Below are 12,351 nucleotides of genomic sequence, written 5' to 3'. Positions count from 1 at the left end.
TTTTGTACTGATGGAGAGAGGCTGCTGCAGAGGTAGAGTCTCACAGTTTGAAGTAAGCAGAAACTAATTTCCCTGTAAGAAAACAGAATTTGCACTGCCAAGCCTTTGCCCAGCCATTCGCGTGGTTTTGTTGCATGGTGCCACTACCTGGGTTTGGCTGCTTAGATCTTTCCCCCAGTCAAACAGATGGAAGTGCTTTCTTTTGTCTTCAAAGTGCTTTTGCTAAGAAGTAAAAGCTGGAGAGGTTGCTGGTGAGCGCTGTTTGCACTGAGCAGTGCCCGTCCCTGCCTCAGATGCGGGCTCCTTTTGGTTTTGAACAAATTACATCACCCCTGCCTTTCTGCACCTATAAACGGAGATCGTATTTGGGGCATTCAAATGTACAGGGCTGTTGGAAAAATTAATTCGGTAATGGTTTAAATGTGCTTTGAAGATGAAAAGCATTGCCCTACATCAGGTGGTAACTGCTCTCCGCAGGCTCTCTCCCCACTGTGCTTTGACTCCTTGGCATGGACGGGTTCCTGGCTCTGGGGCTGTCCGGCTGCAGCAGCACCTGGTGCAACGCCTGGTGCAAGTGGTGTCCCCTCTCTGAACACAAAATATATTGCAGGGGATTATCTTCACGTGTGTTAGAGCCCAGGAGCTCCAAATTCTGCAGCTAGAACATAAATAGGAGCAGTTAAAACTCTTCAAGCATAAAAAGAGACCACAACAAACATCAAAGTGACCAGAAGAATTCAGCCCCAGCCGGGCTTCTTTGCTATTTAATGCTAGTTGGATGACGATAAGAAGTTTGCTTTTGTTTTTATTTTTTTTATTGAAGCTCCTGTTATGCCAGTGCATTTACTCAGTATTCATTAAGCAAAACGAAAGGGCATTTTTTAAATTAGATTGCTTGTATCTACTGCTCTTTGTTAAGGTGGAAATGAGAAGAAAAAATATTTCCAGTTAAAACAAGCCTTTCTGATAGCTACTTTTTTTTTTTTTTTCCTATTTTTTTTTTCCTAAGGGATTGCTAGCGTAGAGATCAGGCGGAATTTGATCATTTTGTATGTGTGAGGTATCCCAAAGAGCCTGGACCCAGTGCTGCCCAGCCCAGAGCCACACTGCTCTCAGAGGACACCTGGTGGAAGCAGCTTCCTCCTCCCCCCAAAACCAGTTCCCCAAAACCAGCCCATTCCCAGCCCATAGGATTTCTGCTGCTCTGGGGCTGGCAGCAGTGGGAAGCGGAGGGGAGGTGGGAAGAGGTGCCAGGGGTCCAGTGGGAACGCAACAGGGAGCAAAATCTGCAGAAGGCACACGATGAGTTGTGAATATTCCCAGACAGTGCAGGTAAAAGTGTGAATGCAAAGGATTCTGCATGGCCATGTTAGCCACACCTGTAAACCGAGCTTTCCACTTAAATATGGCACTTTGAGACCTTTTTTCTTCTTGTGGACACAGATGCAGACTCCAGATCTGTTTTCCAAGTAGAAATGTCGAGCCCATGCTGTCATTACACTGCTGCACTTCAGTGCAGGCGTGCACGATGCTCATGCAGCTCCTCAGGTGCACACACCCAGCTCAGGCAGAGGCTTCCAAGTGCTGGCTCCAAACATCACCCACCCAACGCCGTGCTCTCCTGGGGGAGAGGCTGCTGCCTGCAGCCGGTGCGTGCTGGAGCACCGGGAGCTGCATGCACACAGCATCCCTGCTGCAGCTCTCCGCGATACCTCTGCCTTCCCTTTTTCAGCAGATCTGGGAACTAGGCGGCAGATCGCTCTTGCCGTGCTTGGATCGTTCAGATCTCAGCATTTTGGATCTCCGAGCATCCCGTTGGGCAGCACACGGCCGGGCATGGGCTAAGGCCTGGCTCAAGGCTGACGAGAGCGCTCACTGCAGAGGGAAGGACTCAGTGGGAGCCATCACACGCCAGCGAGCCGTGACAGGCGATGACACCCAGCCAGAACTCAGCGTTTGCATCCAGGGCAGCGCTCCCAACGCTTTAATTCCATTTTTGATAAGGCGAGCAAGCAGCGGAGATCCCCCCAAGCAGGTAGGCAGCAGCAGCACGGAATCAATCACGGCAGCTCTCTCTCTGCCCTAAACCCCCGGGGCACGCTGAGGACCCCCCGACACCTTCCAGCACCCCATTTTTTTTGGCTCTTTCCCTCTTTTCCCTCCTGGAGGGGCTCCCCCGGGACCCCCCGGGGATGCGCGGCCGGGAGGCTCCGCTCCGCCCCGCTCCGCCCCGGGGCGGTGGCTACGGCACGGCACGGACCGGCCCCGAGCTGCGGCCCCGCTGCAAACGCGGCGTTCCCGAGCCGAGCCGGGCCGAGCCGAGCTGGGTCGAGCCGGGCCGAGGCGGTGAGTGCCGGGGGGAGCGGGCACCCCCGCTGCGGGTGGAGATGGGGGGCGGCGGCGGCTGCACCCGGGGGAGCGACCCCCGAGGTGGGGAGGGGGTATAACAAGGGGAGGGAGGGAGGGGAAAAAAAGGAAAAAGGAAAAAAAAATAAAAGGAAAAGGGGATAAACGGAGGAAAAGAAAAAAAAAAAAGAGAAAAAAAAAAAAAAAAAGAAAAAAGGAAAAAAAAAGAAAAAAGGAAAAAAAAAAGAAAAAAAAAGGAAGGAAGAGGAGGAGTTTTGCTGCACCTGTGCGCGTCATCGCTGTCTAGTAAATGCTTCGGCGTGTTTATTTCACTGTGCATTCTTTCGTTGTGCCTTGTGTGTTTCATGGCACGCCGTGTATTGTGTTCTGCATTTGGCCGTGACACGAGGGACCCGCTCTGCAAGGGGCCGGGGGGGGCCGGACCCCCGCAGGCAGCGCCCCCTGAGCGGGGCCGTGCGCTGCGGTGTAGGGTGGGGGGGGTGTTTGGGGTCTAACCCGAGAAACAGCTGCTTCCTTTGGGCTTCGGGTGAGGAAGGAAATTCAGCCTTTTTTTATTATTATTTTTAATAAGCATAAATTTAGCATTTAGCTGAAATAACGTTAAGACCAGTAAAAGGCACATCTGGAGTTTTTCTTAAGTATCATTTAAGGTATTGTCTTCTTTCAACAAGATCTGTAATCTTGTGCTCTTGTCTTTCTGCAGGTATTGTTGTTCAGGGATAGATTTTGTTTTCCTGGAGCCACAGTTCAGTTGGCTGAGGCTCCTATGGTTTTATTTTAAAAAAATACAGGTATGCCATGCAGCAGTAAAGCATATATAGGCTGACCCTTAAAACCTTAAAGAGAATTATGAGGTTGATGTCCAGGGAAGAGAGGGAATCCTTCCTAACTATTAGCTGATCGTCCTTTTTCCCCTGTAAGAAGCACAAGCATCTGCAGTGTGGAATTAAAGTATGGATGCAGTAATTTCCTTGAGATGCCCACGAGTTGTGTTTCAGCCGCTGCTCCCATCAGCGCAAGGCCACAGGGAAGTGGCTAAATTGATGGGGACATTTGCAGGTTAAGAATCTTTTCATTTTGCCTATTGCACTTACTCAAATAAATGTCTTGGCAGCCTTTCTCTTTTCCTATTCAGCCGATGTGTTCGTTTTCCTGGCCTGGGCTTTTTGGGGAGGCTTTATCACCCAGCTGTGGTTCTTCACTGTTCAAGTGCTAGTTCCTCGGCGCTCTCAATAGCGTGCTACGTAGCCTCACCAGCTTCTTTGGAGATGGCAGATGTAGTACCAAGAAATGAATTAGCATTTTTAAAACAACTCTACCTCTAAGCTAAGCGATGTAAATTGAAGGATGGAAGCGTTCCAATGAAGATGTGGAATTGCTGTTGTTGGTTATTTTTTTTATTATTGGTTGGGGTTCTCTTTTTTTTATTGATGGATAGAAAATAATTAAAGAAGCAGCAAATGGCCTCAGTGATTGAATTTGATTAAATCAGCCCTGTCAGTTTTCTGTATTTCATTATAAATAGTGAAGTGGGACCGAGGGAAGGGTTCGGTGTTTTAATGCAGCCGCATAGCATTGAGTAAGGACCTCAGTGGAGCTTCTCCTCTTGTAAGTGCTCTTGAAATCTGCTCCTGAGAGCAAACAGTGGAAGTCCAGGCACTTAACAAAGAGTGTTGTGAGCAGAGGGAAGAAGCACTTTGGTTTTTATGACCTATATGCGACAGCTGCTCTTCTGGATTGTTTCTACATGTCTCCACCACCATTTTGCATTGTTTTTTGGTTGAAGGCATCTAGAGATGCTGTATGCAATCTCCCACAAGAATTAGTTATTAGCATAAATTGCTATTTAAGCATTTCATTTTTTTAAAAAAATCAAAGAAACATTAATTTTTAAAGTAGGTTCCCTGGGCTTTTACTGGAAGCACTCGAAGCGGTAGGCGGGCTCCCTTCCAAGGCATCGGTTTTAGCGCTGTGCCGGCGGCTCTCCTGTGGGTCCTTCAGCCTCTGGTGCCTGCTACAGCCACGGCCCAAACCCCACTGCTGCAGCCCACCTGCACCGAGCCCGAGGAGGGGGCACGCAGTGACTTTAGTGGCAACAGCTGGCTTTACCCCTCTTTTCTTATCAGATATGCGTGCCCCGATACTGCTGTCCGTGTATGTGCAGTTTGCTCGGAGTGTTTCAAGCTGAGCTGATGGCAGCGGTGCTGACATCTGAGCAACCTCATGTGTTTCTTCAGTTAGATGAGGCCAGCACTCCAAAAATAGATTTCCATATTAATATGCTGCTGAGGGAGGAAGCTTAAACCGTGTGTTGTCTAAAAGATAACAGAGAAAGTATGTCCTGCTACGGAGCTGCTCCCAGCGTGCAGTCACCAAAAACCAGGAGTCTGCTTGTTGGAGAAGCGTTAGCAACTAAAAAGCCTGGAATGCAGATAAATTCTTAAAATTTAAGACTGTGTTTTGGGCGAAATGTAGAGAAAAGATGCAGTTGCTCCCCTGTGGCTTGTAGGCATTGCAGCAGGTGGGACACAAGGAGCTGGAAGTGGTGGTGACAGCTCAGTCATCGGGCCCGGTGGAACCCTGCACCCATCCTGCTGTCGGTGCCGAGCAGCTCACGATTGTATTTCCACCTGCAGGTGAGGAGATGGAGAGGGACGTGCACGGAACCGTGACCCCGAGCCGCTGACAGCAGCCTGCTGGGGGTAAAGGCAGCTGCTCACCAGCTACGTCGTGGTGGAACGGGAAGAGCAACTTCAATTGTCTTCAGTTTTTCCGAAAGCTCCCGTTCAGCACCAGTGCAGCGTGCAGCTGGCCTAATGAAAAGGTAAATCAGGAGAATAAGTAGTGCTGGATCCGCTCCAGAAGTAAAAGGGGTTGCTCGTGGTAAATTGAACAGTTATCCTGGGGTGAGGTGTCTTGGTTTTTGATGCGTCGGTCTGGCTGGCTGCCCTCAGCTCTTGGACACGAGAATTATGTTCCGAGATAAGTACTTTTGTTTTTAATTTGTATGTAATAAAACAAAAATAAGCCCGGCTTGGCTTGGATCCCATCAGCTTGCATAGAGCTGACCCTGCCTTTGGGTGGGGATTGCTCAGATGGCACCCCGAGGTCTCCCCCAGCCAATGTGCCCAGCTCTCTTGTTCGAAATGAATACTATCAATTTCTTGACACAGCAGGCATCTAACATACACACAAGTGGACGTTTTTAGAGATACTAAATGATGCAGCTGCCTGGCTTTTGCTTTTTAAATTATCTTGTTAATTCATGTTATTTTTTTTTATTTTTTTTTTTTTAAGACTTGAAAAATGGCGCCAGATGCTCCGAGAGAAGCAGGGGTATGGAGGCAAACCAGAGCTCTCTTGTTCAAGAACTGGCTTGTTAAATGTAGGACAAAGAAAAGCAGCGTTCAGGTGAGCGGGGGGCTGGCTGGCTGCTGGCTGCCTGTCTGTGGTTATTCGGCACTGAAGTGGTTCCTGAGTTGAGGGCAACACTCACTTTTATTACAATACTTCTGAAGCTTCGTGGTTTGCTCTGAGTTTTGGTTGAAATCGGCTTTTTCATAAAAAATTTCATGATCCTTTGGCTGGTTATTTGTCCCAAAAATATAAGGCATTATGCAGAATATATCCTTGTATTAATAATGCAATCTCACTGCATTTTCAAAAACATTTTCACCCTTCGTAGAGATCAGAACTGGCCAGGATAGCAGGACTAGGCCTCTCCAGAAGATTTTTCTGTTGTAACTGTTTAGCCATGTGCACAGGTGATGTGTACGAGTTTTGAGGTGAACAAGAGTCAGTCGAATGCTTGACTAATTGTTTAATGGATTGTGGGTTGTTTTGTTTCTTTCCAAAGAGCATAAGCCTGCTGATATTTGAAGCATGCAGAATTATCCCTTTGTATCATAAAATGGTTTCTCAAGTTACCAATGCATGCGATTAAAATCCTGCTTCAGTGCCAGGGAAGGATTTGGCATTGAAATCACTGTTACACTGGGGACATTCAGAGAACTTTTCGAGAACATTCAGGAAACTTTACAGTCAAGTAATTAAGCTCACAGTCTGTTGTCTAAGCTTTGTGTAACTTGGACAAATTATTGGTGATTCTTGTTTCTACGCCTGCTCTTGGAAGTTTTAATTCGTCTCTTCCTTCTTGGTGCAGGAGATCCTTTTCCCACTCTTCTTCTTGTTTTGGCTCATTCTGATGAGCATGATGCATCCGCACAGGAAGTATGGCGAGATCTCCAACACCAACCTCGGTACTCTGGACACCTCCATGCTGGTGAATTTTGTTGTCGGATACACGCCGCCCACCAGAATGGCACGAGAAATCATGAGGAAGGTGGCTTTCGACAACTTCGAAGACGGTACTCGGAACTAAGCAGTTGTTTTTAGTTGTTTTTTTCTGAATATATCTCATGCTGTGGCTTGTGTTTAGAGAGGGAGCTCACTCTTGCTGCTTGCTAATGATAAGATAAAAAGTGTTGCTTTTCCATCACAGAGAGAGAACAGACTGTGAAGGCAGTTTTTGCTTGGTTGGCAAATGTTCTGGCACTGCCTCCTGAAAGTGGTTCCCATCCTCCTGTTGCAGACAATGAGTGTTTTATAGCTACAAAAAAGGGTTTCAGAGGGCCCAAATGCAGGGCGCAAAAAGCCCCTGAACCACCCTAGGGCTGGTTACACCTGTCTGTGCCATCCCAGTGCAAATTCAGGAGTTAATGCTCTTCTGCAGATATTTTAGGTTGAGTTTTCTACCCCGTAGCTATCAAAACAACTTTTTTTTTTTTTTTTAATGACAATTCCAATTAACACTCTCACCTTTTCTTTTGAAAAGTACAGATATATATGTGTATATATATATATATATATATATATATATATATATATTTAAAGTGCTTTGTACAGCTGGCACATCTAGTCGGAACTGATACATCCCAAACCATTCTGATGTATTTTTAGTTTGGTATCTTTCAATCTCTTCCTGGTGGTATTCACACTTCAAAGGTACCGCTGAGAAGCCGCACAGCCTGATGCCTGTGTTTCATTACGGGTATCCTTGTCTGCTTTCTGCCTTTGCAGTCCATCTCCCTTAAAAACTGTGGCTGTGCTTGGCATGCAGAGAGCTGCAGTCCTCTGCTGAAGTCGGTGGCAGAATACCCTCTTGTCTTGCACATAACCCTATGTCCCAATTAATCTGCCCTTCTTGAAACACGGTGGTACCTGAGGACAAAAAAGGATTGGGGGGGAAAACTCGGGGACCTTCAAAAGTGGAATTCATATTTTCCTTTGAATTGCCTACCCCACTACTGAGCTACAGTCTTGCATGTTCCTGTTCAGGAAAATTCTTCCTTTACTAGAACAAAAATACAGTTCTATATATATCCCAAACCAAATAAATCATTAATGATTAGCATGGCTTTTTTTTAAAATAAACAGCGTTGCACAGTTTTTCTTCCTGTTGCACCGTTACCTAAGTCAACACGATAATTTCTTCCACCTCACAGGCATCATCACGGAGGAATATTTAAGCGAGGAGGAGCTGCAGGAGGCCAGTGCTTTCAAACCCTCGAATTTTGTGGGCGTCGTGTTCAACGATGCCATGTCCTACCAGCTGAGGTTCCCCGATACAGTGGCCATGACTTCTGTGTACACGGAATCAAGAGGTAAACATGCCGCCCTTACATGTACTCCATAAGGGGATGAACTTGAAAATCAGACTCTTTTTTCCTGTTGGCTTGATGGTGTGTGCGTATGTCATTTTTTGGAAGTTGGTCCCACCTCTTACAAGCTGCACCATCTTTATGTTGGGGCTGGGGCTTGCTCTTCAAAACACCTTGCTTATTCTGCAGCCAGTTGCTCCAACCTGCGGAAGGGTTGTGAATCGGTGACATACTGGAGCTCAGGATTTACAGCTCTGCAAGCCTGCATCGATGCAGCAATTATACAGGTCAGTCCGAACAAATAAAGCAACGAAACCGCTGAGGTTCGCCTGCATGAGCTGCCAGGTTCTGGGTGGTTTTGTGACGCTGTATATTAACTGTATAATGCCATGCCGAAAATCAGCTTGAATCCAATGAGCTGGCAGACTGCTTCACGTGTTTTGCCATAATTTATACAGAAATATTCTTGCCCAGCTAAATAACATCGACATTCGTCCTTGTGTCCAGATGAGCCCAATGCATCAGAGCAGGCGTTAACTGCAGGGCTCGGCGGCAGGCACCTGTGAGTGCCTCAGAGCAGGGCTGTGAAACCAACCACAGCATTAAAACAGCTTTTCCTTTTCCTCGCAGTTGAGGACCAATCAATCCGTTTGGGAGCAGCTCGAACTGACGAGAGCAACGGTTATGGGAGAGGCGGCGGTGGTGGAAATCGACAACTTTCCTCGCGCCATCATTTTAATTTACCTAGTAATTGCTTTCTCGCCATTTGGATATTATTTGGCAATTCATATTGTGGCAGAAAAGGAGAGGAAGTTAAAGGAATTTTTAAAAATATTGGGACTTCACGATACTGCTTTTTGGTACGTGAGTGTTTGATATAGCCCATTCTTTAGAGAAGAATTATAAAAAAAATAACACTTTCCAGTAAAGCTCTGCTATCCTATCCTCAGTTTACCAATTGTATTCACTTAATTAAATTAATATTGCAGCAGCCTAAAGGTGAGGTGCTCTGCAAAGTCTAACATAGAGATATGGTATCATAAAAACAGGAATGTTTCAGTCAATAAATATCGGAGTAATGCTGCTGCATTTATCCATACCAAGTAGTGCCAGATTTGGAGGGATTAAAGGAGTTGCAGCATGGTGTTTTTGTGTAGTTTGCTTTTCTCGGTGTCAGCACTTTGGCTCAGTAACTCCTTTCCTGGAGGATCAACAGGTAACACGCAGTCTTTCTTCAGAGCCTATCAGCAGCATTTCCCCAACACATAATTAAGCCAATCTAACTCTATAATTTTAACGTGCCATGAAGAGCAGTCTAAACAACAAGTTTTAATTTGCTTTCTTACTGTGAGGAAAATTGTCCTACGCAGCACAAAGCAGTTGGCTTTGTGTGTTTTTTTTTCCAAATAAGAGGACGCACTAATTCAAACACATTGATAATTGTAGTGATAAAAAGGGGTTCGCTTTCTGCTTCCCGCAGTTGCCCAGAGTGGTTTAGCATTGTGCCCTGCTGCACCGTAACAGCCAGCTGCGGCTGTCTTTTTTTTCCTCCTGGTTGTTTTCGTTGTGTTTCTGTACCAGAGCCCTTTCCTGATGTTCGGTTCTGTTTTTCTGCGGTGCCTCCTTGGTGACAAACCTCATTTCCCGCGGGTCTGATCCCTTGTGGCCGTGCTGGTCGGCCGCGGTAGCAGGCTGCACGTGTCCCTCTTGAGCATTGCAGATGTTGAGAAAATTGTTCTACCTTTCTGCTTCAGGGACTCCCCGGGTGAAATGGGTGTGATCTGGTAATGCAGCTTCTGCACTGGAAAAAAAAATCAGAAGCATGTTTTGGAGGAAATGCGTTATTTTTACTACCTGCGTACAAACTGCATCTGTTTGCTGAGGCCAGAGTTGCTCACAGTCTTGCAACACCGCTGTCAAAAAGGGAAGGATTTTATTACCTGGCGCAGCTACCGGAATGACTAGTGTGTTAAATTTTAAATAGAATTTCTTTAATTATTGAAACCTACTGCTCAGTTACCCTCTTCCGGTTAAACTGGGAAATTAATTATGCAAGTTCAAAAAAAAAAAAAAATAACTAGAAATCATGAATTGTGTAATTGTTCATCTTTTGGAAGCAGCGGGTGCTGATGTCTGTGCCCTGATGCTCAGAACAGTCCCAGGGACATTTACAAGAGCCCTTTTCATTTAGGGGCTCTTGTTTTCTCGCAAGCCTGGCCTGTGGTGCAGCTGCCCGGAATGTGAAAGAATTGTAGTTCTAGCTGGTTTTGCATGTGAGTAGTTCAGGATGTGAATTCATTCACAGCTTTCTGTTCCTTTTTTTCCCCTTTTGCTTGTAGGCTTTCTTGGGTGCTTCTGTACACGAGTCTGATCTTCGTTATGTCCATTCTCATGGCGGTGATTGCGACGGCCTCCTCGCTCTTTCCCCAGAGCAGCGCCTTTGTGATATTTCTCCTTTTTTTCCTGTATGGCATCTCTTCAGTAAGTATGCCTCGGCCATCCCAACCACAGGTTTTATCCCCTCTGATCTTGTTCTCTCTACTAAACAGTCTGGAACAAACGTCACTTCCTTAGGGCAAGTGTAATGTTAAAGCCCTAGTTAATAAGGAATTAATTTACACAACAAATTGCATGTGTGAGTTCATAAACAAATATTTTTGCATTGGTTGCTTATGATCTGTCACTTAAAAAAAAAAAAAGGGGGGGGGGGGAGGTTACTAACTGGAATGTACACACACACTCAGCAGTGTGGCTCCTTATTTCTCTTACTTCAGTTTCTTTTGTGTGCAATCACCTGGCATCTTTGGGAAATCTGTTGCTCATGGTGGTCTGTTTTTAAAGGAACTTGGGTTCATGTTGTAGTGACTGTACCAGGAAAATTATTTGATAAGCAGAAGCTATAGTCTTTCTAATTTTATTTTCTATACCTTGTATTAACATTTTTTAATATATTGCTTCTTTCTTTTTTAATCTGTTCTTAGGTATTCTTTGCACTTATGTTGACACCTCTATTTAAAAAGTCAAAGCATGTGGGTATAGTTGAGTTTTTGGCCACCTTGGCTTTTGGATTTGTGGGCCTGAATATCGTCCTGCTGGAAGATTTCCCCAAGTCTTTCGTGTGGGTTCTCAGCCCCCTGTGCCAGTGCAGCTTCTTGATTGGTGTTGCACAGGTAAAGAACCTTCTGCTTGGACTGCAGCTTCGTAGTAGTCATTTGTCTTGCAACATTTCTGATAGGTAGTCATAGAGATATTCTTAAATAGTTTGATTTATTTATTTATTTAATAAGCAGATGGTGGGGAATAATGCATGTCTTAATAGCTTCCCATGGCAATTCTAATATCAAGTAAAATCCAGTGCACCATCAATCAACTTTATGTTGTTGCTGTGATCTTGGTCACTTTTGACTATTTTTTTTTCTGTTGCTACATTCTGCACCCTTCTTGTTATGCCTTGCCAAGCTGGTACGATGTGGGTGTGTAACATGTCGGTCCATGCATGTTTGTTGGCAGGTCATGCATCTGGAAGATTATGAAGATGGTGCAACATTTTCAAATCTAAGTCATGGTCCTTACCCACTCTTTATCTCACTTATCTTACTGGTGCTGGATAGCATATTTTATCTGCTTGTAGCTGTCTACCTTGATCAGGTCATTCCAGGTATGTTCATGAGAGAAATCGAACTGAACTGTGCTAATGTCATGAATTCCCAAAGTACTGAGCCCTCTTGTTGAAATCTCTGGTGGAGCTTGGTGGCATTTCTGAACTCCTGGGTCCTTTCCTCCTGCCCACTGGGTTCCACAGTGTTGGCATGCAGTGTTTGGCTTGATTCTAGCTGGGGAGAAAGGAGATGGTGCTGTTCTTTGCAAGTAAAGTTTAAACAGTGACTCGGGATACTTTTAGCTGAAATAAGTTATATTCTGTGAAAGCTGGGATATGGGAGGAAGGAGTATTAGCATGTTTAGAATTGATGGTCTTTAAGTATGTCAGCTAAACCTTGTCTCCATCTTTCTAAAAGCTTCCTTACTAGGCTAGCTTGGGTCTCAGCTTATGCAATTTGTTCTTACGGGATAAAAAAAAGTAAAGACCACTTTGCCTGTTCCAGACCTTTCCTTGTGACAGCTGTAATTGAACATGAAACGTAGAATGAAGTTGTTCCTCATGTGACTAATGCCTGTGTTAAGCCCTTCCACTGCCTTTGCCTGTGATCTCCATGGATTTCTAGTGCATGTAGTTACCGTACCTTCAGCACTGGAGATTTTTCTCAGATAAAAAGAGATTTGCACATCTATTTAAATACTTAACAAATCCAGGACCTGCTAGCAG

The 12,351-nt window shown here is 45.4% G+C and overlaps 1 protein-coding gene across 1 annotated transcript in view; it reads left to right on the top strand.

The window, feature by feature from the left end:
* Nucleotides 1–2,202: 2,202 nt before the first annotated feature.
* The window catches only part of ABCA5 (ATP binding cassette subfamily A member 5), a 31,986-nt gene continuing 21,837 nt past the window's right edge, over nucleotides 2,203–12,351 (top strand). Inside the window, exons 1-10 of the mRNA XM_068655493.1 lie at nucleotides 2,203–2,346; nucleotides 5,004–5,191; nucleotides 5,665–5,778; nucleotides 6,530–6,734; nucleotides 7,872–8,030; nucleotides 8,217–8,314; nucleotides 8,658–8,887; nucleotides 10,367–10,508; nucleotides 11,009–11,197; nucleotides 11,538–11,685. Coding sequence (XP_068511594.1) covers nucleotides 5,674–5,778; nucleotides 6,530–6,734; nucleotides 7,872–8,030; nucleotides 8,217–8,314; nucleotides 8,658–8,887; nucleotides 10,367–10,508; nucleotides 11,009–11,197; nucleotides 11,538–11,685 — 1,276 coding nt within the window. The 5' untranslated portion in view covers nucleotides 2,203–2,346; nucleotides 5,004–5,191; nucleotides 5,665–5,673. The remainder of the gene's footprint in view (nucleotides 2,347–5,003; nucleotides 5,192–5,664; nucleotides 5,779–6,529; nucleotides 6,735–7,871; nucleotides 8,031–8,216; nucleotides 8,315–8,657; nucleotides 8,888–10,366; nucleotides 10,509–11,008; nucleotides 11,198–11,537; nucleotides 11,686–12,351) is intronic.

Source organism: Anas acuta, chromosome 18, assembly GCF_963932015.1.
Source record: "Anas acuta chromosome 18, bAnaAcu1.1, whole genome shotgun sequence".
Lineage (NCBI taxonomy): Eukaryota > Metazoa > Chordata > Aves > Anseriformes > Anatidae > Anas > Anas acuta.
The sequence above is the reverse complement of the archived record's forward strand: the minus strand, read 5'-3'. Positions and strand labels throughout refer to the sequence as shown.